Source organism: Daucus carota, chromosome 3, assembly GCF_001625215.2.
Source record: "Daucus carota subsp. sativus chromosome 3, DH1 v3.0, whole genome shotgun sequence".
Taxonomy (NCBI): domain Eukaryota; kingdom Viridiplantae; phylum Streptophyta; class Magnoliopsida; order Apiales; family Apiaceae; genus Daucus; species Daucus carota.
Genome location: NC_030383.2, coordinates 2553008 through 2575364, shown reverse-complemented (window position 1 = coordinate 2575364; position 22357 = coordinate 2553008). Strand labels below are relative to the sequence as shown.

At 36.5% G+C, this 22357-nt stretch overlaps 6 protein-coding genes across 7 annotated transcripts; 5 read left to right on the top strand and 1 right to left on the bottom strand.

Annotated features, from left to right (window-relative positions):
- Positions 1-390: 390 nt before the first annotated feature.
- LOC108215162 (ubiquitin-conjugating enzyme E2 10) lies at positions 391-3971 on the bottom strand. Of its 2 annotated transcripts, none has more exons than XM_017387536.2 (5): positions 3832-3971; positions 3647-3730; positions 2014-2141; positions 1191-1295; positions 391-787 (listed from the first exon to the last, which is right to left on the bottom strand). In XM_017387536.2, the coding sequence occupies exons 2-5, from the start codon at positions 3714-3716 to the stop codon at positions 644-646; spliced, it is 447 nt and encodes a 148-aa protein (XP_017243025.1). In that variant the 5' UTR covers positions 3717-3730; positions 3832-3971; the 3' UTR covers positions 391-643. The 2 variants fall into 2 exon arrangements, with proteins under 2 accessions (XP_017243025.1, XP_017243026.1); XM_017387537.2 differs by having other exon boundaries at positions 3815-3941.
- A 3709-nt stretch (positions 3972-7680) lies between these two features.
- Positions 7681-9835, top strand: LOC108211727 (coniferyl alcohol acyltransferase). The gene is made up of 2 exons (XM_017383404.2): positions 7681-8129; positions 8313-9835. Exons 1-2 carry the CDS (start codon positions 7722-7724, stop codon positions 9291-9293), a joined length of 1389 nt encoding a protein of 462 aa, XP_017238893.1. The 5' UTR covers positions 7681-7721; the 3' UTR covers positions 9294-9835.
- A 275-nt stretch (positions 9836-10110) lies between these two features.
- Positions 10111-11121, top strand: LOC108212052 (coniferyl alcohol acyltransferase). The gene is made up of 2 exons (XM_017383785.1): positions 10111-10268; positions 10407-11121. Exons 1-2 carry the CDS (start codon positions 10111-10113, stop codon positions 11119-11121), a joined length of 873 nt encoding a protein of 290 aa, XP_017239274.1.
- A 990-nt stretch (positions 11122-12111) lies between these two features.
- Positions 12112-13987, top strand: LOC108212051 (coniferyl alcohol acyltransferase). Its single transcript, XM_064088597.1, is given in 4 exon segments — positions 12112-12224; positions 12302-12506; positions 13066-13481; positions 13483-13987. Coding segments are annotated over 4 exon segments (1239 nt in total).
- Positions 13988-14854: 867 nt separating this feature from the next.
- LOC108211170 (coniferyl alcohol acyltransferase) lies at positions 14855-16596 on the top strand. The gene is made up of 2 exons (XM_017382693.2): positions 14855-15276; positions 15583-16596. The coding sequence occupies exons 1-2, from the start codon at positions 14866-14868 to the stop codon at positions 16540-16542; spliced, it is 1371 nt and encodes a 456-aa protein (XP_017238182.1). The 5' UTR covers positions 14855-14865; the 3' UTR covers positions 16543-16596.
- Positions 16597-20294: 3698 nt separating this feature from the next.
- LOC108210851 (coniferyl alcohol acyltransferase) lies at positions 20295-22262 on the top strand. The gene is made up of 2 exons (XM_017382288.2): positions 20295-20788; positions 21168-22262. Exons 1-2 carry the CDS (start codon positions 20378-20380, stop codon positions 22137-22139), a joined length of 1383 nt encoding a protein of 460 aa, XP_017237777.1. The 5' UTR covers positions 20295-20377; the 3' UTR covers positions 22140-22262.
- The last annotated feature ends 95 nt before the right edge of the window (positions 22263-22357 follow it).

The following is a 22357-nucleotide window of genomic DNA, read 5'->3' as shown; positions in this document are numbered from 1 at the left end:
ACTATTTTCATAAAAATGAATTTTGCCTGGACTATATTTTCCTATTTTTATATTATCAGTTTCTTTTGTGTAATATTATTATACATAGTTCTAATTTGTTCAAGTATAATCATCCCCTTAATTGTATATATTGGGAATGGGATTCGACACCCATTTTGATAAATTATTTTGAATTTTTTTTTTTGTGAATTAATATTATTATCTAAACTTTTCTAAAAAGAATTTTTCAAGAAAACATTATGAATTTAAATTTTATATACACCGCGGGTCAAACACTAAAAAAATGGACGGGAGAGTACTTTTTTTATTTAGCCACAAGTCATAATGACTTGGGCGATGATGCCAAGTAAAAATAAAAATAAAAAGATTTGTAATAGCTACACAACTCCGTTAGTATGAATCATTCATATACATACCCATTATCTTGATTAAGAGGAAAAGCAATGCAGGACTTGGTGCAGTTCAAATATAAGATTACACAAGCAAGCAACTTTAGAGCAACATCAATGTTTCTTTTTTATCAGACACCAAATTCGAATTGCATACTTTATGGTCTACAGATATGTCAAAGTCTTACACAAGAATGGAAATACTGAATTATTTGTATGAGAAAGGCAATCCCATCACAAATGCCGTAGCTTCTTCAACCCATTGCATACTTCTGGGTCCAGCTCCTTGCAGTTGTTTCATACTTGTTTCTGTCTGTCTTGTACATGTGAGCTATCTCGGGCACCAACGGGTCATCGGGATTTGGGTCTGTCAGCAAGGAGCATATTGACAGCAAAACCTTCAGGGAAAACAAAGATGATGAAAGTTAGTAACCAAATTTAACTAGACATCTAGTCAATTCTACTCGGAGGCAGGGAGGAAATTTGCAAGCAGATCTTATGCCTTGTCTTAGTAGAGAGATTGTTTTCATCAAGGCCTCCTTTTGTGAAAAAAAAATCTTCAGAAAATATGGCTTTAATTAGCTATGGGAGCATGATCTAATTACTAAAGTCTATATGAAAAGGATTAATATACTACTAACCATATACAAAGTGCATATTATTCAAGCAGCTAAAAATTTCTAATTTCTAACATAGTTATCCAGGAAACAAGCCACGAATAGTATAGCAAATATGTGTAGTGAGCATGCATTTCTAATTGATATATTTTCTTCAACTTTACGGTTAGCATAAAACAATAACCTTGGAAATGGTCAGAGCAGGGCTCCATTGTTCTTTCAAGATGTCAAGGCATATGCTCCCATTGCTGTTTATGTTTGGGTGAAAAACCTTTGTTCTAAATGCCACCTGTCAATATATAACATAACTTGCGTCAAAAACAATATACAATTTTGATTATGCAAGTATACCTTCAGCGTAATGACACACGACACAAGAAGATCAGAGTGAGCAACATACACGAAGTGAGAAGATATATAATTTCAGTATATCAAATTCCAATACACTGAAAAACAGAAAAGACAGATGCATAAATTAATAGGTTAAAACCTAATCCAACTGGGGTAATATATGATGTAGTAAGTCGCAAACTAGGAAACAAGTCAGATACAAACATGCACGAGAAACACCCATGTTAATCCTGCAACTAGACACTTTGAGGTCATAAAGACCAAAAAAAAATTATGTGAAGAATAGTTTTTTCGAGTGACTGATACAAATCGACAGGATCACTGCGTTCATTTGATTTGGTTTTAGTTAGTGATCCAATCAATTTTATTGCACATGATGCATATATGGTACTTCTATTTGCCTCATTTCATCTCTTTCATATACACATGAGTTATGACACTGTTAAATTTAGGACCTCATACAAGGTAAAAAAACATAAGGCCCATGGTAGCAACTTGCAAATATACATTTGAAAGATCCAGAAGTGGACACCAAGCTTGCATATACAAAAAATTAAGCATCTATCAGACAAACAAGAATTTATCTGTGGCAACTATCGATTTAAAAGATTCAGAAGTGCTTATCAAGCATATACTGAGGAAAAGAAGCAATGCACCTTTGGTGGCTTAAACGGATAGTCTGGAGGAAAATGTATAGTAACTAGAAAAACCCCTCCAGCATATGGACTATCTGGAGGGCCCATAATTGTTGCTTGCCAGTGAAACATGTCTTCAGCGACAGGACCTACAATGACGAAAAACAACAGCATGAAACAATGTAAGTCATGAAAAAGCGGTGTTTTCAAAACCGTTACTCAACTAGGCAATCCTAATTTCCTTGGGAGAGGCCAGAGGGATCCCTACACAATCTTTTTATATGGTTTCTCAAAAAATATGTTGGATGTAAAGATTGTAAACTAGTGTACATTCATTCAGAGAACAATTTTGTCAACACTTCATGCTTTTCATAATTTACAAGGCTACATTTATGAGGTTAAGGGATATTTCTGACAAATTCATATCGCTAGAATAGCAGTTATCATTTAGGCAGTTCCAGGTAGACTCTGGAACACTGTACATAGTTACTAATGTACAACGTTGAAAGTGCTGCACATTCATTTAGTAAAAGTATTAAGTGCTTGGTTCGACAACATGAATACAAGAATAAAATTCTACTACAAACTTGGGACACTATTGAAAGTTATAACTCATATCAAATGATACTGCGAAAATGAGAGAAACATAACGCAAATATGAAGATGGGTTCAATTCAAGAGTTAAAACGGAGCACTAAAACTTGAGCCAGTTTAATCTTGTAAAAAATTTCATGTGCTGCACTGAAGACCCATACACAAGTTAAATTAGCTATGCCTTAAAAGTTGACCATTTGGCTAAGAAGTTGATTTATCATCCGTCACACCTCTTTCTGATTCTAGTTTTTGAATTCTTGGCAAGGATACGCAACTCAGATGTTACACAACACTACATGATGTATATCAGTATATGCAATGAAGTTAACTTTGGGGCATAGAGGAAGACAGTTTGTTTGTACTGCATGCCAGTACCCCTATGCGATTGTCCCGACTTTTTGTCCTCATACCCAATTCGACAGTTCAAGACACTCATGGATCCTACTGACCACATGTTCCAAACAAATTGGCAAGATATTAATCTTACTGGGAGGTCTATACAGCAAGAACCAAAGGCACAAACTATGGACTAACAAGATAAGAATTCAAAAGCTGGAAGATTCCATTTAGATTTGTAAAATTAACAAGGGACTATACAATCTTGTCATTGTAAATAATTATTGTATTCAAGCAGAATAACTAATTTAAACAAAACTAAAGCAAGAAAGGCTCTTCTAAAATTTTCGAACATACTAAAATCTTAAGTTGCCTCAACTCCAGCAAAATCTTGAGGTGCTAGAACAAGGTACAATACAATATTTATGTGTAAACAAGTCCCTGGCTCGAAAGCCAAATTTTCCGTATCAGATGATGGATTACCCAAGCGCCCATTTTTCGGATAAAATTCAATTTTTGTACCCAAATATTATTTTACTTCTACCCTGTCATAATTACAAATTCTAATGTAACTTGTGTCTTAGCACAAATATCCCACACTTCAAATAACATTTTCTTTAACATAGAGGTCGAGACTCTAAAATTTAATCCAAGTATTTAAACTTCTGTAACCGAATCAAAACCGAAACCCAAAAAAAAAACACAAAACAAAAAAGGGAAATACCAGCGCTACAAGAAGTAGGAGGATCCTTCTGAAGATCCTTAAGCTCCTTCAAAATCCTCTTAGAAGCCATGCTCACCTACTCACCTGCACATAAATTTCAACACAACACATAAGCCCAGATCCATCTACACACAAAACCACCCAACATAAGCTTAAACAGAGACAAACCCAGTTGAGATTATTACAAGAAAAGTGGAACTGGTTGCTGTAATGAAGAGAAGATGTAAGAAAAATGATGAGAGTAGCGTGGTTTTGAGGTTGCAGTGGAGGTCTTTTATTATTTTTATTCTGTGGGGCCATGGAATATCATATTCCACGAAAGTGACAAATTATTGGAGAAATGTTCGGGGGAACGGCGTCGTTTGGAGGGGAATGTAGCTGGATCCAGTGACTTTATCTTTATGTTAGATTCTAGTAGTTGATTGACTAGTATTCTACTTTGTGCTACTCGTTGATTATTACTTTGCTTTAATGTAGTAGAAGAAAATCAAACTATAAATTATTTAAAAATATTATATTCCACTAAACATAGTGGGTGTTTGGCGGGGCTCAAAAAGCCCCGCTTCTGGACTTTTAAGTTGGAAGCACTTATTCGTACCGTTTGTGTAAAAAGTCGAGAAGCACTTAAAAAAAGCTACGATTCCTAGCTTTTGTTTCATGACTTCTACTTTTTTGCCAAACACTTTAATCACTTATAAGTCTTAACTAACTTCTAACTTCTACTTCACTTTTTTATTTTAAGCAAGAAGCACTTATTTTAAGCTCAGCCAAACGGCCCCATAGTTGTAATAAATTATAATTTTACTATGTGTTTAGCTTATCTTAAAATAAAGTAATTATTATTTTTAAATAAGATATTTTTAAGCAAAATTAATATTTGTCAGTTGAGTAAATTATTTTTTGATCATATATTTTTATGAAATTAAATTTTAAAATTAAGTGAATGACCCAAAAAAATTTAGCAATCCAAATTATAAACTGGATTACACAATAGATATATATATAATATAGTTTTATATAAAAAATTATAAATTCTTAAACATTAAATTATAATCCAAAAGATTTTTTTTCCGAATAATGTATAGATATAATAATATATTTTGTAGAAATTTTAAAATACGTGTTAAGTTCTAGATAAACAATGTATGAGACAAATGGAGTATATTTTTCAATTTTTGTGATTTGAAATACTTTGATACGAAGAATTTTTTGTGCAGGTACGAGACAAATGGAGTATATACATGCACAAAAAATTCGTAGTATCCGGTATATTTTTCAAATTTTGTGATTTCTCTTTTATATAGTTAAAGAAATACATTAAGTTAAAGTAAAATGCTTGGTGTACGTAATTGTGTATAAAATTTTGTACATAATAATGGTTTTAATTGAAATGGTCCCTGTATTTATATCAATAACACCAATTAAAGTTCACTGCCATCTCATTATGTACAAATTTATGTATATAATTTTGTACACTTAGCACTGTTCTGACCCAAAATAAAGTTTACGTTTTCAGATGCTCATTTATCAATCCGATAAAATCTTACGGCGACGGTGGAGACCGGTTGATTGGTCTAGTTGCGTGTGGACATAAGAAGTAAAGAAAGAAAGCTTCGAGTTATTCAAAGTGCATTTTATAAGAAGAATTTACACACAAGTTGGTGCAAGTGGATAAGCAGGTTGTGCCTCTTGGATAGGTAATGGAAAGTGGAAACTACCATTTTTTGACTTGTTGCACCACTGGATGATGAGTTACTATTTGTTTAGTGTTATTATTACTTGATCTGTGTTTACGCTTCTTGCTTATCGTGATGATCTTTTTGGGTTGAAAACACTGACATCCCCTGTCTACAGCCTGACTAGTGACTACATTCTTTATTTCACAGAAACGGCTGGATTTTGGATCTGAAAATTAACTCAGTTTCGAAAACCATGTGCATGCGCTAGCCACCAGGGAGTACTCGTCTGTTCTTTCTTTGTTTGATTTTTTGATACATGTATTAAGATATAAAAAAATAATATTTATATTAAAAATATTCAATTATCATATCAAATAGATTCTAAATTTTTTATTTGATATAAGTTTCATAAAGAATAAATATGATTGGATGTGATTTTCCGAACACCGTAAAATACGTGTAAAAAAGTCAAAAGTTGGAATAGGCCAGAGAGTGTAATTTTTTTTGTCATAAGTTAGAAGTCATTTTAATTTTATGCACATATTTTAAAAATGAAAAAAAATAATATAAGTTCATTATTTATTTTCTGAATAAAAATATAAAAAAAATTACATTTATATAATTTAATATACAATCTCCTGCTATAAGAGGAAAGGTATTCCAAAATTTCAAAACCACTTCCGCTTAAGAATGGTGTAATTTCAAAACCCCCTTCATAAAATTAAAAACCTAACATAAATTAAAATACTAACTAACAGACCTGTATACTGTATAGGCTAACTTCTTTCGAAATAAGTCGTATCAGATTTCTCATCCAACCAAAAATAATACTCCGGTCCATTATAAAAAATTTTTACCCATAATTTTAGGAGGTTTGACCACGTGTTTATAATTTATATTTTTTAAATTTTCTTTTTCTTTTTCTAAATAAAAATATTTATGTTATATTTTAATTTAGAAAAATATTACAAAAATATTAATATTTATTATATGATCAAAACACCCAAAGTTAGGTGTAAAAAGTCAAACCTGCATTCAATATGGATTTGACAATAAACAAGTCTAAAAATATATTTTGTGAACAATTGAAGAGCATGAACCGAGTCAAGTTACTGCAAATTGTATAAATATATTTTTCACTTAACCAAAATTAGTAAAATTTAACTTATACTCCCAGTTAAATACATTTACAGTATGTAGTTGATCTCAAATTAAATAGTCATTTTCTCTAAAATTACGGTTTTAGATTATAATAATATATAAAGTATTCTGTTAAAAAAATAATAGAAAAAATATTAATGATAATTTATCCAAAAATTTACAAAAATACCCATACTCTTAAAAAAAAGTTTAAAAATATGGGCAAAATTTATATGATTGCATCGCTAGTTTGAAAACAGTCGAAAACAAGACTGATCATATTTTTGCAAAAAAATTGTGATTTAGATCATATTGAAAGAAGTCCTAATTTGTTATATATAACATGTTAAAATTTTATCTGAGCAAGTCGAGTTAAACAATTCTAATTGATCTATGTTAAACTGGTCTAGATAAAGCCCAACAGATTAAAAAGCTCAGCTAGAGCTGGTTTACTAACTGAACGTTTTTGACGAGCTCATAACATAACATACCAAGCTCGAGTTTTACTTTGCAATTTTTTCTGTTTGTCTTCCCATCTCTAAGCATGAATGAATACCACTTGTCCACTTGCACCAGTTTTTGTTATGGTGGCCTAAATTACCTTAACTTTTTACCTAGTTTGCATCCAATAAGTGACCTAAACGTTGACACAGTTAGCATTTAGCAACTAGCAAGGTGCAGACTACAGTAACTGGTCCTCGTTGTATAATAAAACTAGGATAGCACTACAAGTTATGGGCTCCCGGGAGATGATATAAGATCAGTTAACATGGTATCAGAATGTAGTTTCACGGGAGATTGGTTCGGGTTCGACTCCATGCAATGCTCAAAGTACAGTTGCAAATGTTCTCATTCAGAACAGAAATGTTGAGACAATTACATTTATGACAGAACAGAAATGTTGAGACAATTACATTTATGAATACGATCATGCACCAATAATATGTGTACTGTATCACTCTGCTACCACGAACTCACTTGTGTATCACGATTCACGTGTATTTTGCAGTTCATCTGCTGTAATTATGTTCATAAACAATGACGAACACGACATGACGAGTCCTTCATGCGTCAGCTAGCGCAATTAAGAAGCAAATGTGACAAATGAAGTAGCACAAAAGTTTCAAAGAATTGCATGATAACAATTGAGTAAATTTCCAATGAAAAGTGGACTATAAAAGACTGGCTTTAGTAGAGCATAATACAACTGCAACAGAGAGATCTTTTTTCGAATACTTAACTAAGAAATTGTCGCGATGGGATCATGCCAGAAAGGAGTTGTGGTGGTGAACAGAGTAGAAGTGGTGGCAGCATTGTTGCCACTTCCTGAGCACCGTCTGGCCTTGTCGAATTTGGACCTGCTGTTGCCACCTTTCGACGTTGGAATTTTGTTCTGCTATAATATTGAGGTAGGCATGAAAAATGAGATGATGATAAGCATGGTAAAGAATGGGTTGAGTCAAGTACTAGTGTCGTTCTATTCGCTTGCTGGTGAAGTGGTGATCAATCATGAAGGAGAATCTGAGATACTCTGCAACAACCGCGGTGTGGATTTTCTCCAGGCTTCTGCAGATGTCGAAGTCCAGCATCTTGATCTGTACAAACCAGATGGGGTCTATGCAAACTTTGTTCCTGTTAAAAAACAGGGTGTTCTTTCGGTACAGGTAAGAGAGAGTCTCGAGTACCATGTTAAGTAACCAAATCTACCAAAACCTTGTGGTATTTGGAGGTACCCTTGGACCGGCCTGGAGGTATTTGCGGCAAAAAATAGAGTGGCTAGCTAGTTCTTTTCTGATCTAATTTATTAATCATTTTATCAGCTACTAATTAAATCATTGAATGATCAGGTGACAGAGATGAAGTGTGGGGGATTAGTGATAGGCTGCAGCTTTGATCATCGCGTAGCTGATGCTTACTCAATCAACAAATTTCTCGTCGCATGGGCTGATATGACTAGATCCAACCTCTCTGGGGGTAAAAGTATGGCATTAGTATCCTCCCCTGACTATTGCCATTCACTCCTCCATCCGCGGAACCCTGGCCACCCTGTTGCTGTCATTGACAACTTTTACATGCTTGTCAAAGCTGCATCGTCTAATTTACCACAGCCACCACCATTGTTCCATCTCCAAAGCCGCATATACAGGATCAAGGCCCGCCTAATTTCTCATCTCCAATCTCTAGCAGGACACAAACGAACCAAATTCGAGTACTTCACTGCCTTGTTATGGAAGTTACTAGCAAAAGCCAGTGAAGAAGACCAAAAAAGGTGCAAACTGGGAATTGTAGTCAATGGACGAGATTATTTCAGAAATTCTGCATCTGTAAACCATAAATCCCTGGAGAATTACTTTGGAAACGTATTATCAGTTCCGTATATTGATGCTAGTGTTGGTGAGCTCAGATCAATGCCTCTTTCTGAAATTGCAGATGAAGTGCATGCATGTGTGGAGAGCGCATCAAATGGAGAGCATTTTAGGGGGCTCGTCGATTGGGTTGAGAATCACCGTCCTTTTCAAGCAATGTGCAAGATTTTTTCATTCCTGCCTAGTGACACAGAGGAGCTGGCTGTCCTAGTCTCCTCAGGCAAGAATTTTTCGGTCACCAAAATGGACTTTGGTTGGGGCCGCCCCTCATTCGGGTCCTTCCTTTTCCCTTGGGGCGACACCACTGGATTTGTCATGCCAATGCCCAGTGCTACAGATGATGGCGATTGGATTGTGTACATGCATCTTACTGAAAAGCACTTAGATTTTTTGGAGAAAGAGGCGCCTCGTATCTTCACGCCATTTGCTTTCATTAGCCCTTTGAAAGTGTCTAAACTTTGATCTGACACACCAAGAACAACACAATACTTAATTCACAATCTAATCAGCCTCCCCTTTTAATCTCAATATATTCATGGCTATATGAATCTTAGTAAAATTCTACAATTTCATAGACAAATGGATGCAGACCGGTTCAAAACATAAATGAATGAGCACCGGCCTGTAAATGTAACAATAAAAATGCATCACAAAAGGTCTCTTCAGCATCATCTGAGAACTGCAAGTGAACGCGTGGAACTCCCTGATACAGAGCCCACATTTGTTGTATAAATTTCTGCAATCTGAGTAGCGCATAAAATTGTTTAAGCGGTGAAGAGAAGACAGATGTAACTAGTCAGAAACCTATTTCTATTACATGATCAGTTCCATTCACAAGTTCTGCAGATGAATTTTAGATGGTAATTTCAATAGTAATAATACCAAAACCTGCCTATCCAACAACTATATGTACGACCATGATCATGTATGAATAATTGAATATCTATGACATGTATGTGTTGATAATGTACCAATAATTGAATATCTCTATTATGTATGTCTGGTGGATCATCCTAGTACCATAACCTCAATTGTCGCGTGACACGCGTATGTTGCAGTTGAAATATCGAGTTTGACATGACCTTGTACCTCATATGATGGTGATTCCTGTATACCTTAGCCCAATTGAGATGAAAAATGTGATCTGTTGATAATTGAGCGCTTAAGGGTGTCAAATTTTCCACGTACTTGTACTACAGAAGACTGGCTTCAGTAGAGCTTTATTAGATCATGTATATATATGATTGGTTTCTCAAGTAGTTGGCTAAAAATTGCTACGATGGGTTCATCCGAAAGAGGAGTTGAGGTGGTAGTGAAGAGGACAGAGGTGGTGGCACCTTTCGTGCCACTTACAGTGCACCGGCTACCCATGTTGAATTTGGACCTTTTGGTGCCACCTAGTTGCATGGGCTTATATGACCAGATCCAAACACTGCGGTGATGATAAAATCGCATCAGTATCCTCCCCTGACTATCTCCGTTCACTCCTCCATCCTCGAAATATCAGCCACCCTGATGCTACCATTGACAACAACTATGTTTTATTCGAAGCTGCATCATCTGATTCCCCACAAGCACCAGTGCACCACCATTAGTCCATCTCCAAAGCCGCATTTACAAGATCAGTGCTCGCCAAATCCAGCATCTCCAATCTCTAGCAGGACCTGGTCGAACCAAATTCGAGTCCTTGAGTGCCTTGTTATGGAAGTTACTAGCAAAAGCCGCCACAGAAGACGAAAAAAGATGCAAACTGGGAATTGTAGTCAATGGACGAAATTTTATTGGCAAATCCACGAACAATTACTTTGGAAATGTGTTGTCAGTTCCGTATATTAATGCTAGTGTTGGTGAACTTAAATCAATGCCTCTTTCTGAAACCGCAGATAAAGTGCGTGCATGCGTGGAGAGCGCAGCAAATGAGGAGCATTTCAGGGGACTCGTCGATTGGATTGAAACTCACCGTCCTTGTAGAGCAATGTCCGCGATTTTTTCATTCCATCCAAGTGACACAGAGCACGTGGCTGTGGTCATCTCATCGGGCCAGCTTTTTCCGGTCTCTAAATTGAACTTTGGTTGGGGTCACCCCTCGTTTGTGTCCTTTCTTTCTCCTTGGAGAGGCAACACGGGATTCGTCATGCCAATGCCCAGCCCTACGAATAACGGGGATTGGGTTGTGTTCATGCATCTTTTCGAAAAACACTTGGATTTTCTGGAGAAAGAGGCGCCTCATTTCTTCAAACCGTTTCGTTTAAGCCCTCTGGAAAAATTTAGAGGAGAATCTAAGCTATAAATAATTACTTCTGAAAATAAAACTGGGTGATGGCTGATTGAGAAAAGGATCAGTTAAATACTGACTGAGCTTTTACTCCTAGTCTTCCACTTATTTTGAATAATAAAGCTTTCGTTACTCAGTTATGAACTTGTGATTTATGAATAAAAATGAACTTGTGATCATCATGTCCCAATAATCGAATATCTGTATTTGCAGATAATTTGCGGATAATAATTGAATAATTCTAGTACCATAAACATAATTGTGGATCACCTGTATTTTGCAGTTTATCTGTACTAATTGAACTAGACTTGACCTTCAACCTTAAATGATAGTGATATAAACCTTAGCCCAATTAAGATGAAAAATGTAACGAACGGACAGGAAGCGAAGTTTGGATAATTACATTATACCTTGGCGGACAGGCTGCATGTAATCAGAAATTATTTTAACTTTTTTAAATAAATTTTATATAAAAATGAAAAATTTTAAAAATAAATTTTATATGTAATTTAGAATATGTGTCAAGTAATATAAATAAATTATAAGAAAATGAGAGGGACTGAGAATAATATTTGTTTTTGAAAAAATGCACTTTGTTTAAATAAATAAATTTTAAAAAATGAAAAAAATTAAACACTCCGAATACTGATTTATTCAAAGATAAAATATAAGTGAGTACTTTTTTTACAAAATAAACACTTAGTTCATGAAAAAAGTTAGCCAAAAAGACCAATAATATTAGTGATACATAATTTATTAAAATAAAATATCTGAATCAAAGATAATTCTAATTAGTTCAAAATTAAAAGATAATATGTATTATTGCATCTAAAAATTCACACTTATATTAATATTTTTTATATAATAGACCTCACTCACTAATTACTCACTATACACGTGTGATTTGTGAAGACTGGCTACTGGCTTCAGTAGAGCTTGTATATAAACAACAACAACTAGGATTATTTCATCAAACAATTAGCTAAAAATTGTGACGATGGATTCATGCCAAAGAGGAGTCGAGGTGGTGGTGAAGACGACGGAGGTGGTGGCACCTTTCTCGCCACTTACGGTGCAGCGGCTGCCCATGTTGAATTTGGACCTGCTGGTGCCACTTTGTGACAATGGGATTTTATTCTTGTATGATAAGCATCAAAGCATGATGATAAGCTTGGTGAAGAAAGGGTTGAGTCAGGTACTGTTGTTCTTTTTATTCGCTTGCTGGAGAAGTGGTTTTCCATGATCAGGGCGGACCTGAAATACTGTGCAACAATCGTGGGGTGGATTTTGTGCAGGCCATTGCTGATGTGAATCTCCAGCATCTTGATCTCTACAAACTAGATGTTGCTGTCTATCCGAAGTTTTTTCCTGTGAAAACACGTGGTGTCCTTTCAGTACAGGTATGTGGTTACGGTATAATTAATGATCTCTGTAAGAATAAATTTATAAGGTTTCAGAAAAATTGATCATTTGGTATGATAATACTGTTAGAAAATAAGATTTGTATAAAGCTAAAGGGTTAAAATATAAGGATTTAGCTAAAAAATATTTCCAAGCACCTGATTTTAGTGGAATTTAGAACTATACACTTCAGGTATGTGCCTTGTTAAAACTTTATTGGGTACTGCTCATCTTATTCCGGGAGTTTCTTGTTTACCAGAAAGAATCAGTTTATTTGTGCTAAAAATGTTGTAAATTTTAAAATTAATTTTTTAATGTATTAGATTTTTATTTAAAAAATTGATTTTACGGAAAATTTTCAGGGAAAATTTACCAGGATAATCTTTACAAAAAATCTCTAGAAATTTTGGAAATTGTTTTTGGAGAAATTGCTAGTGAAATTTTCTAGAGATTTTTCCGTATTCGCCCTGTTGCCTTTTCACTTGAGCAGATATGTAATTTTCAACGGATATATTTTATTTAGCCAATATCCTGGAATGTCTAATCTGAATAATCCAGGTGACAGAGATGAGGTGCGGCGGATTGGTGATCGGCTGCACCTTTGATCACAGAGTAGCTGACGGTCACTCAGTCAGCAATTTTATAGCTGCATGGGCAAACATGACTAGATCCAACCACTGCGGTGACAATAAAATGGCATCATCACTACCCTCCCCGGAATATCTTTCTTCATTCCTCCTCCCTCGAAAGCCCATCCGTCCTGATTTAGCCATGCACAACAAGTACGTGTTATTCGAAGCCGCATCATCTGATTCCCCACAGGCACCACCATTAGTCCATCTCCAAAGCCGCATTTACAAGATCAGTGCTTGCCAAATTGAGCTTCTCCAGTCTCTGGCAGGACCTGGTCGAACCAAATTCGAGTCCTTTAGTGCCTTGTTATTTCGGAATTGTAGTCAATGGACGAAATTTTTTAGACCATAAATCCATGGACAATTATTTCGGAAATGTTTTGTCAATTCCGTTTAGTGATGCGAGCGCTGGTGAACTCAAATCAATGCCGCTTTCCGAAACTGCAGATAAAGTGCGTAAATGCGTGGAGAGCGCATCGAATGATTTCAGGGGACTTGTTGATTCGGTTGAGAGTCACCGTCCTTGTAGAGCAATGTACGAGATTTTTTCATTCCATCCAAGTGAAACAGAGGACGTGGCTGTGGTGATATCTTCGGGCCAGCGTTTCCCCATCTCTAAGTTGAACTTCGGGTGGGGTTGCCCTTCGTTTGTGTCCTTCCTTTCTCCCTGGAGCAGCACCACTGGATTAGTGATGCCAATGCGCAGCGCTGGGAATAATGGGGATTGGATCGTGTCCATGCATCTTTTCGAAAAACACTTGGATTTTCTGGAGAAAGAGGCGCCTCATATCTTCAAACCGTTTAATTTCAGCCCTCTGAAAAAATTTAGAGAAGCGTCTAAGCTATAAATACTATATGAAAATAAACAGGGTGATGCTGATTGAGGAATAGATCATTCAGATTAAAAATTTATGTTAAATTATGTTTTGAGTGTCGCAACTTCTCTGTCTCGATTCACATCTTGACCTGCACATGGACCGGGGAGCAGGGGGTTTGTTCTGTCTCGTTAGAGCATCTCCAATGGAGGTGCTAACTAAGGTTGCTTAAAATGACACATCATCAAAACTACTATTATTTTATCTTCTCTCTCTTTATTTGTACTTTTGGCAACTCTTATATAAAAATTTGCTCCAATGGTTGGCAACCAAAGTTGCCACATAAATTGTATAATATAAAACAAATATAAGTATAAAAAGATAGGGAATTATATGCTTTAGGGTGATATACACACTTCTTTCCACTTTAGGAGGGTGCCAAAAGTTGGCAACTTTACTTGGCACCCCTTCCACTCCAATGAAGAGCCAATAAGAGTGCCATGCCACGTCATGTCACATGGCACTTTGGCACTCTTTTTGACACCCCCATTGGAGTTGCTCTTAAGTGGATTAAATCATAGGGTTGGGTTCCTGACATTCGTATATCAGGGTATACTATCAGCAGAAAAAAATCGTTGGATAGCTCATGTGTCAATAATTAAATGCCTATAAGATGTATTTTGTAGATCACGTTTATGTTGCAGTTTTTCTGTACACATGATTTTGTGTTTCAAATAATGGCGAATTCTTCATAAGTTAGCCCAATTACGAAGAAAAACTGATCAAATTTTCCAATTTCTTGTGCCTGAAAAGATCAAATTATGGCCTCTTTAGAGCAAGTCCAGTGATTGTGATACCAAATAGCTATATATAGAGTCTTTTATCAAATAGTTAGCTAAGTAATTGTCACCATGGATTCATGCGAGAGAGGAGTTGTTGTGGTAGTGAAGAGCATGGAGGTGGTGGCGCCTTTTGCGCCGCTTAGAGTGCACCGGCTGCCTATGTCGAATTTGGACCTGCTGTTCCCACCTTTCGACGTTGGAGTTTTGTTCTTCTATGATGCGGGAAGTTTGAAAACTGAGATGATGATACGCATGATGAAGAAAGGGTTGAGTCAGGTACTGGTCTCATTCTATTCGCTTGCTGGAGAAGTAGTTCTTAATAATGAAGGCGAGCCTGAGATACTTTGCAACAATCGCGGTGTGGATTTTGTCCAGGCAATTGCAGATAGGGAACTCCGACGTCTTAATCTCCACAAACTGGATGTTTCTGTCTATGCTAACTTTTTTCCTGTTAAAAAACGCGGAGTTCTGTCAGTACAGGTGCGTACATATGTGTTATCAAGTAACCAATTCTTCCAAAATCCTAGGACGTTAGAATAAGTCTATAATTGGATATATTAACTATCATATCAGTCGTCTAGAAACAGAGATAAAAAATCAAGGGAACGATTTAATTCAATTGAGGGCAGGGGATAGGACTTGAATAGAGATCCCTTAGCTCCCTCGCTCTGACACCATGTTAATTAACAACTCTCCAAAGTCCAAAACTGAATTTCTCTGACTAGGATTCCCTTCTTTGATTATATTTACTATTTACTTATCAGTTCTCTGACAATGAATGATCAGGTGACAGAGATGAAATGTGGCGGCTTAGTGATAGGCTGCAGCTTTGATCATCGCGTTGCTGATGCTCACTCAATCACCAAATTTCTAGTTGCATGGGCAGATATGACTAGATCCAACCACTCAAAGGATTATAAAATCGCGTCAGTATCCTCTCCAGACTATTGCCGTTCACTCCTTGAACCTCGAAATCCAATCCACCCTGATCCTGCCTTGAACAACATGTACATGTTAGTCGAAGATGCATCAGTTGATTCCCCACAAGCACCACCAGTGTTCCATCTCCAAAGCCGTATATACAAGATCAATGCTTGCCAACTCCAGCATCTCCAGTCTCTAGCAGGACCTAATAGAACCAAATTCGAGGCCTTCAGTGCCTTGTTATGGAAGTTACTAGCAAAAGCGGCGACAGAAGACAAAAAAAGATGCAAATTGGGAATTGTAGTAGATGGACGAGATTATTTGAACAAATCCATGGAGAATTACTTCGGAAACGTACTGTCAGCTCCCTATAGTGATGCTAGTGTTGTTGAACTCAAATCAATGCCTCTTTCTGAAATTGCTGATAAGGTGCATGCATGCGTGGAGTGCGCCGCAAACAATGAGCATTTCAGGGGACTTGTTGATTGGATTGAGTGTCACCGTCCCCGTCAACCAATGTACAAGATTTTTTCATTCCTACCAAGTGACACGGAGGAGGTGGCTGTGGTCGTCTCCTCCGGCCAGCATTTTCCGGTCCACAAAATGGACTTTGGCTGGGGGCACCCCTCAGTTATGTCTGTATTTTTCCCTTGGGAAGGAACTACTGGCTATGTTATGCCGCTGCCTAGTGCTACAGAGGATGGTGATTGGATTGTTTACATGCATCTTTCCGAAAAGCACTTAGATTTTGTGGAGAAAGAGGCACCTCATATCTTTGAACCATTTGCTTTTACTGGCCCTTTGAAAGCATCTAAACTTTGATCTTACAGGAAAATGAAACATTGGTGATCCGATCTGATCTGATCTTCTTTTGTATCACAATCCCAGAAGTATGTCATGAATAAGATATACTACTTTCTATTTACTTGAAAAAAGCTACAAATTAGAAATAGGTGATGGCCTATTTAGAAACGAATCATCTGAAAAATGAATGCTAGTTTAAAAATTATGTTCATGTCATTCTGTCCATTGTCGCGACTTCTCTGTCTTGACACACATCTGATCTGCTCATCTGCACCATATACACAAAGGCGGAGAGAAAGCATTGTTAACAATATTGCATCTAAAACCTTAAGATTTTAGATGGACTGGTTCTCAACACTTTTTATAACTGTCAGGTTACTCGAAGGCATGCCCTCAGGCGTTTCACTGACCATATATAAATAAAAATCACAAGAAACCAATTTAGCAGGACTGTTTTATCAGGGGACGCCGGGACGACATGTAAGAAAAACTTATATGCACTCGAGGCAGAACCACGAGACGTCTTAAAGAAAACAAGCAGAGATCAACAACCAAGGGAACAATGTTGGACGGCTTCGTTTGTTTTTAAAATTTTTTGAGCTCCTAGTTCAGAGATTCATGAAACTGAGTTACATTTTATTGTTCCAGGGAAGTATTTTGTTGAATATGATAAATATTTAACACTCATATCAGTCATTCGAGTGCACAAGCAGAGAATAGAGATCAACAACCAAGGGAACGATTTGACTCTATTGAGGGGAGGAACTACTGGTTATATCATACCAATGCCCAGTGCTACAGATGATGGAGATTGGATGCATCCTTTGGGAAAGCACTTAGATTTTGCGGAAAAAGAGGCACCATAGTACTCATTAGTCGAAGTCTCACTACAATAATTCAACGATTCAAATTACTTGCTTTCACCGCCGTTTGAAAGCATTTAAACTATGATGTCGAGGACTCATTAGTCGAAGTCTCACCACAATAATTCAACGATTTTCTGAGCAAACAAAACCAACTGTTCTTGTACAGGACCATAAAATGGATCAATTATTCAGCTATAGGTTGAACTAGTCACATAAAACCATTAATACTTCTTGAGGACAAGTATCAACCATCAGAATTTTCAACTATCGAGGACAAGGACTCATTAGTCCGAGACTCACTGCAATAATTCAGCAATTTTCCAACTAAATAAAACCTACAATTGACTATAAAATCAATCAATTGTTCAGCTACAAGTTGAAGTTGAACTGGTCTTGTAAAATCCATTAAAACTAGATGTGATTTATAAGAGCAACTTCAGTAGACACTTCAAAAGTGTTAACTTTGCCGCATAATCTAATATATTATTTTTAATTTTTTAATTTTCTTTTTACACATATCATTTTTAACACCTTAATTTATGGATACCAACATCTAGTACCGTATAAGAATCTCAAAATTTTCAAATATAAATGTCATGCCACGTGTCTTTGACACCCGCAATCCGTATAAGAATTGTTCTGAATTTGTTCCACACTTAATTTCACAGACGGTACGAAGAGAGACGATGCCGGTTTATTTTAATGGCTGTTTGACAAGCCGACATCTATAACTGTTTGGCTTCTAAGTTACAACCCTAACCAAAACAGCAGTACTTATCTTGGCAATTAGCAACATGTGTTGTTCATTTCATTTGGCTGTCTCGCCTATTTTGATGTTACTGCCTTACTGGCTAGTGGCTACTGCCTCCTTGTATGGGGTTCATGCAGACATGTAGAAACTCTGTAATATAGCTAAGTTAGTTTGCTGGTTTCTTTTGTACTATATATGGCCCTGTTTGTTTACCAGAAGCAGAAGCTGCTTCTGACTTCTGCTTTTCTTGACCCGTTTGTGTAAAGAAGCAGAAGCACTTTTAAGAAGCTGAGAATCCTAACTTCTCTCTCACAGCTTCTGCTTCTTTTCCAAACACTTTATTCACTTATTTATTTCTCACTTCTGCTCCACTTCTCTAGTTTAAGCTAGAAGTCACTTCTTTTAAGCTCGCCCAAACGGCCCCATAGTTTTTTTTTCCAGTAAATGTCAAGATTTATTAACGGCTCAAATCGTTCGACAACACATAATGAAAATCAAGTGGACTGTGGACATCTTCCACTCTCCAAATACGATCAATTATGGAACAATTGTGTCGTGCTAGAAAATGTGCGACTTTGTTCGCAGGTCGTTTGACAAATCTAAACTTTACGTTATTGCAAGATAAATTTGCAGGAAGGATACGACACTCCTGGATCACTCTCCCCAAATATGAACTACACTCGACACAGCTATGGATGTGCATTTGTTGTTCAACTTTTTATTAATTTGAGAAAAAACGTAACGTTTTGTTGGTTTTAACCGAGAAAAACGCTATACGATGTAGCGTTATGTTAGGGTTAACCTAACAATACGCTACATAGACTAGCGTTCTGTTACCCTAACAGAACGCCAGACGATGTTGCGTTTTTGTTTTGGATTTAAAACGCTACACGATGTAATGTTAATAAATGATATTTGGGGTCTTTTTTTCGGATGTTGATATTTAGGGCGTTATTGATGAATATAGTGATAACGAGGGCCAACACCCACGATTATCTCACAACAAAATTATCTGATTAGTTTAATTTTTAAAACAAATGTAATTTAATTTACGAATAATTTTATTAATTTTTTATCATATTAAAATTTAAAAGAAGATCAAATATTAATGCATAGAAATAATTATATCTAGATAAAATAATTTAAATAAGAATTTTTTAAAATAATTATGTAGACAAATATTATATTTTTAATAAATAATAAATTTGAAACATCTATTTAACCCGTGAACGGGTCATAAATGGGCAGCGGTGTGTAAACTGTGGAGTAACACGAAAAACTGTTCTGTATAATTATTTTACGAGATAACGCTGTACTTATAAAAAGGTTGGTGACCCTTGATGATTCAAAAAAAAGGTGGTGCATATGGCAGCGGCAGCCCCCGTCTCGATCGACAGAGGCCCGTTTGTTTAGCCTCATAAATTAAAAAGTTTATATAGTTTTTCACTCATAAAATACTTATTTAATTATATAAACACATTTTTAGAACTTAAAAGTAGAGGCGAAATCGGGGTCAACTTATACTAAACTACTTCCGAAAATCAATTTGAATGAAATGATTTCTTCGAATTTTTACATTTAAAATACTTGATATTTAGAGTCCGTTTGGCTGAGCCTATGACTTAGTATGACTTAACGTGACTTATGACTTAACGTGACTTATTTGATAAACTCAGGGTTTAAAATGTCTGTCTGAGTAATTTTGACTTATTAATAACTTATGAGTTATTAAAAATATAATAATAGAAATAAAAATGATTTATGAGTAATTTATGACTTAGATGTAATTTTTATCAAAAAGAAGTTAAAAAAAATAGTCACTGTGAAAAGTACCTCAAACTAACTTCTGCCTTTTAGTCAGCTTCTAACTTATTTCTGACCTTAAGCTGACTTTTAATTTGTTATATAAACAGACATTTTTCAGCTTAAAGTCAGAAATAACTTAAAATCCGGTTTTAAGCCGAGGCAAACAGTCTCCACCTGATTTAATTTTGTTATGACATTTCAAAATGTTGGTGAACGGAGCCCAAAAACGAAGAAAATTGTAACGAGTTGTAGTTGGTGGTGGAAGTATGTGGTTGGTGGGAGATTAATTAATATAATTTCTACGGACTTTAATATTATCTCATCGTTCATCCCCTGCATGTGTACGTAGTCAAATATCTCCACATACTTGGACTATAAATGACCTTCTTCAGGGCTTCTTAATTAAATTAAATTTGTCCAAATTAAATACATGGGTTCTCTCGAAGGCGGAGTTGCGGTGGTGGTGAAGACGACGGAGGTGGTGGCAGCAGTACTTCCGGTGACCGAGCACCGGCTCGCGATGTCGAATCTGGACCTGCTGCTGCCACCTTTGGACGTGGGAATTTTTTTCTGTTACGATGATGGTGGGAAAAATAATGAGGTGATGATGAGCATGGTGAAGAAAGGGCTGGGTCAAGCATTGGTGTGTTTTCCGGTGCTTGCGGGAGAAGTGGTGCAGAATAGTGAAGGAGAGCCTGAGATGCTCTGCAATAATCGCGGTGTCGATTTTGTTGAGGCTTTCGCGGATGTGGAGCTTCGAGAGCTTGATCTTTATAATCCTGATGAGTCTGTAGATGCCAAGTTTGTTCCTATAAAAAAACATGGAGTTATTTCCATACAGGTATCTAGATATTTAAATTCGTCGTAAGTTTCTACTCGGATTTCTAAAACATAATGGAAGATTTTTATCGATGATTTATTATTTTATCACCAAATAGTATTTTCTACGTGTCCTTGCATGCTCTTATTAAAGTGGCCAGGTTTTTAAACTCAGCTTCTGAAATTATAAATCATAAATATCTCGTACCGCTTGCGTAAGAAATTTATAAGTCAATTTCCGACTTATAAGTCAGAATTTGAGAAATTGAAAATTGACTTAATTAACTTTTCATTTATAAGAAACAAATACTTTTTTTAACTTAGGTCAAACATAGGGTGTTCGTATTCAATATATTTAATATCGTCATTTTTCTGATTAATCGGAACATTAATCGTTGAAGGTGACAGAAATGCGCCACGGTGGTGTAGTGATCGGCTGCAGCTTTGATCATCGAGTAGCTGACGCTCATTCAATCAACAAGTTTCTACTTGCATGGGCAGATATGACAAGATCAAACTACTCCAGGGCTGATAATAGTATCGAACCATTACTCTCCCCAGACGAAAGTTTAATCAACAAATTTATCCCATCTTACCGTCGCTCACTCATCGTTCCCCGTGAGCCCGGCCGCCATGACCCCGCCATCGACAACATGTACATGCTCATCAAAGATATAGCGTCCAATGCCGCAGAGGGGCCACCATCGTGCCATCTCCAGAGCCGCATTTACCAGATCAGCGCGGAACAAATTAAGCTCCTGCAGGCTCAATCAGGCCTCAAACGGACCAAATTCGAGTCGTTTAGTGCCTTGTTATGGAAATTACTAGCACAAGCCGCGAAAGAAGACAAGAAAAGATGCAAACTAGGAATTGTAGTCAATGGAAGAAATTGTTTAAGCAAATCCGCATCGATGGATAATTACTTTGGAAATGTACTATCAGTCCCTTATGGTGATGCTAGTGTTGGTGAACTCAAGTCACTGCCACTTTCTGAAATTGCAAATTTAGTGCATGCATGCGTGGAGAGCGCGGTGACAGAGGAGCATTTCAGGGGACTCGTCGATTGGGTGGAGAATCACCGGCCTCAGCCAGCAATGTGCAGGATTTATTCATGCCTGCCAAGTGACACTGAGGAGGTGGCTGTGGTGGTCTCCTCAGGACAGCGCTTTCCTGTGTCGAAAATGGACTTTGGGTGGGGGCGGCCGTCTTTCGGGTCCTACCATTTTCCTTGGGGAGGCACTACTGGTTATGTTATGCCAATGCCCAGTGCTACAGATGATGGTGACTGGATTGTGTATATGCATCTTTTCCAGAGGCACCTGGATTTTGTTGAGAAAGAGGCTCCTCATATCTTTAGACCTTTTGTTTACTAATTCTATATCTACAGCTAGCCTTCTTAAAGAGTTTGAATCAGTGTTTAAATAGCAATTGAACACAAATTGTACAAAAATAAAGTGGTGTTTTTTAAGCATTAATCCTTAATTATTTAAAACAAACTATTGCAGAGTCATAAATCTGCGGATTTTATTGATAGTAAAGATGGATTGCAGAGTCATACTCATACATCTGCGGATTTTATTGATAGTAAAGA

What these genes read in the sequence shown, in the direction of transcription:
- LOC108215162 (XM_017387536.2), bottom strand. Translation starts at nt 3,716, where the DNA reads ATGGCTTCTAAGAGGATTTTGAAGGAGCTTAAGGATCTTCAGAAGGAT. An exon ending in TCCTACTTCTTGTAGCGCTG is followed by an intron (nt 2,142 to 3,646) that starts GTATTTCCCTTT and finishes TCGTCATTGTAG; the next exon opens with GTCCTGTCGCTGAAGACATG. An exon ending in CTGCTCTGACCATTTCCAAG is followed by an intron (nt 788 to 1,190) that starts GTTATTGTTTTA and finishes TTTTCCCTGAAG; the next exon opens with GTTTTGCTGTCAATATGCTC.
- LOC108211727 (XM_017383404.2), top strand. Translation starts at nt 7,722, where the DNA reads ATGGGATCATGCCAGAAAGGAGTTGTGGTGGTGAACAGAGTAGAAGTG. An exon ending in AGGGTGTTCTTTCGGTACAG is followed by an intron (nt 8,130 to 8,312) that starts GTAAGAGAGAGT and finishes TTGAATGATCAG; the next exon opens with GTGACAGAGATGAAGTGTGG.
- LOC108212052 (XM_017383785.1), top strand. Translation starts at nt 10,111, where the DNA reads ATGGGTTCATCCGAAAGAGGAGTTGAGGTGGTAGTGAAGAGGACAGAG. An exon ending in GACCAGATCCAAACACTGCG is followed by an intron (nt 10,269 to 10,406) that starts GTGATGATAAAA and finishes ATTCCCCACAAG; the next exon opens with CACCAGTGCACCACCATTAG.
- LOC108211170 (XM_017382693.2), top strand. Translation starts at nt 14,866, where the DNA reads ATGGATTCATGCGAGAGAGGAGTTGTTGTGGTAGTGAAGAGCATGGAG. An exon ending in GCGGAGTTCTGTCAGTACAG is followed by an intron (nt 15,277 to 15,582) that starts GTGCGTACATAT and finishes ATGAATGATCAG; the next exon opens with GTGACAGAGATGAAATGTGG.
- LOC108210851 (XM_017382288.2), top strand. Translation starts at nt 20,378, where the DNA reads ATGGGTTCTCTCGAAGGCGGAGTTGCGGTGGTGGTGAAGACGACGGAG. An exon ending in ATGGAGTTATTTCCATACAG is followed by an intron (nt 20,789 to 21,167) that starts GTATCTAGATAT and finishes TAATCGTTGAAG; the next exon opens with GTGACAGAAATGCGCCACGG.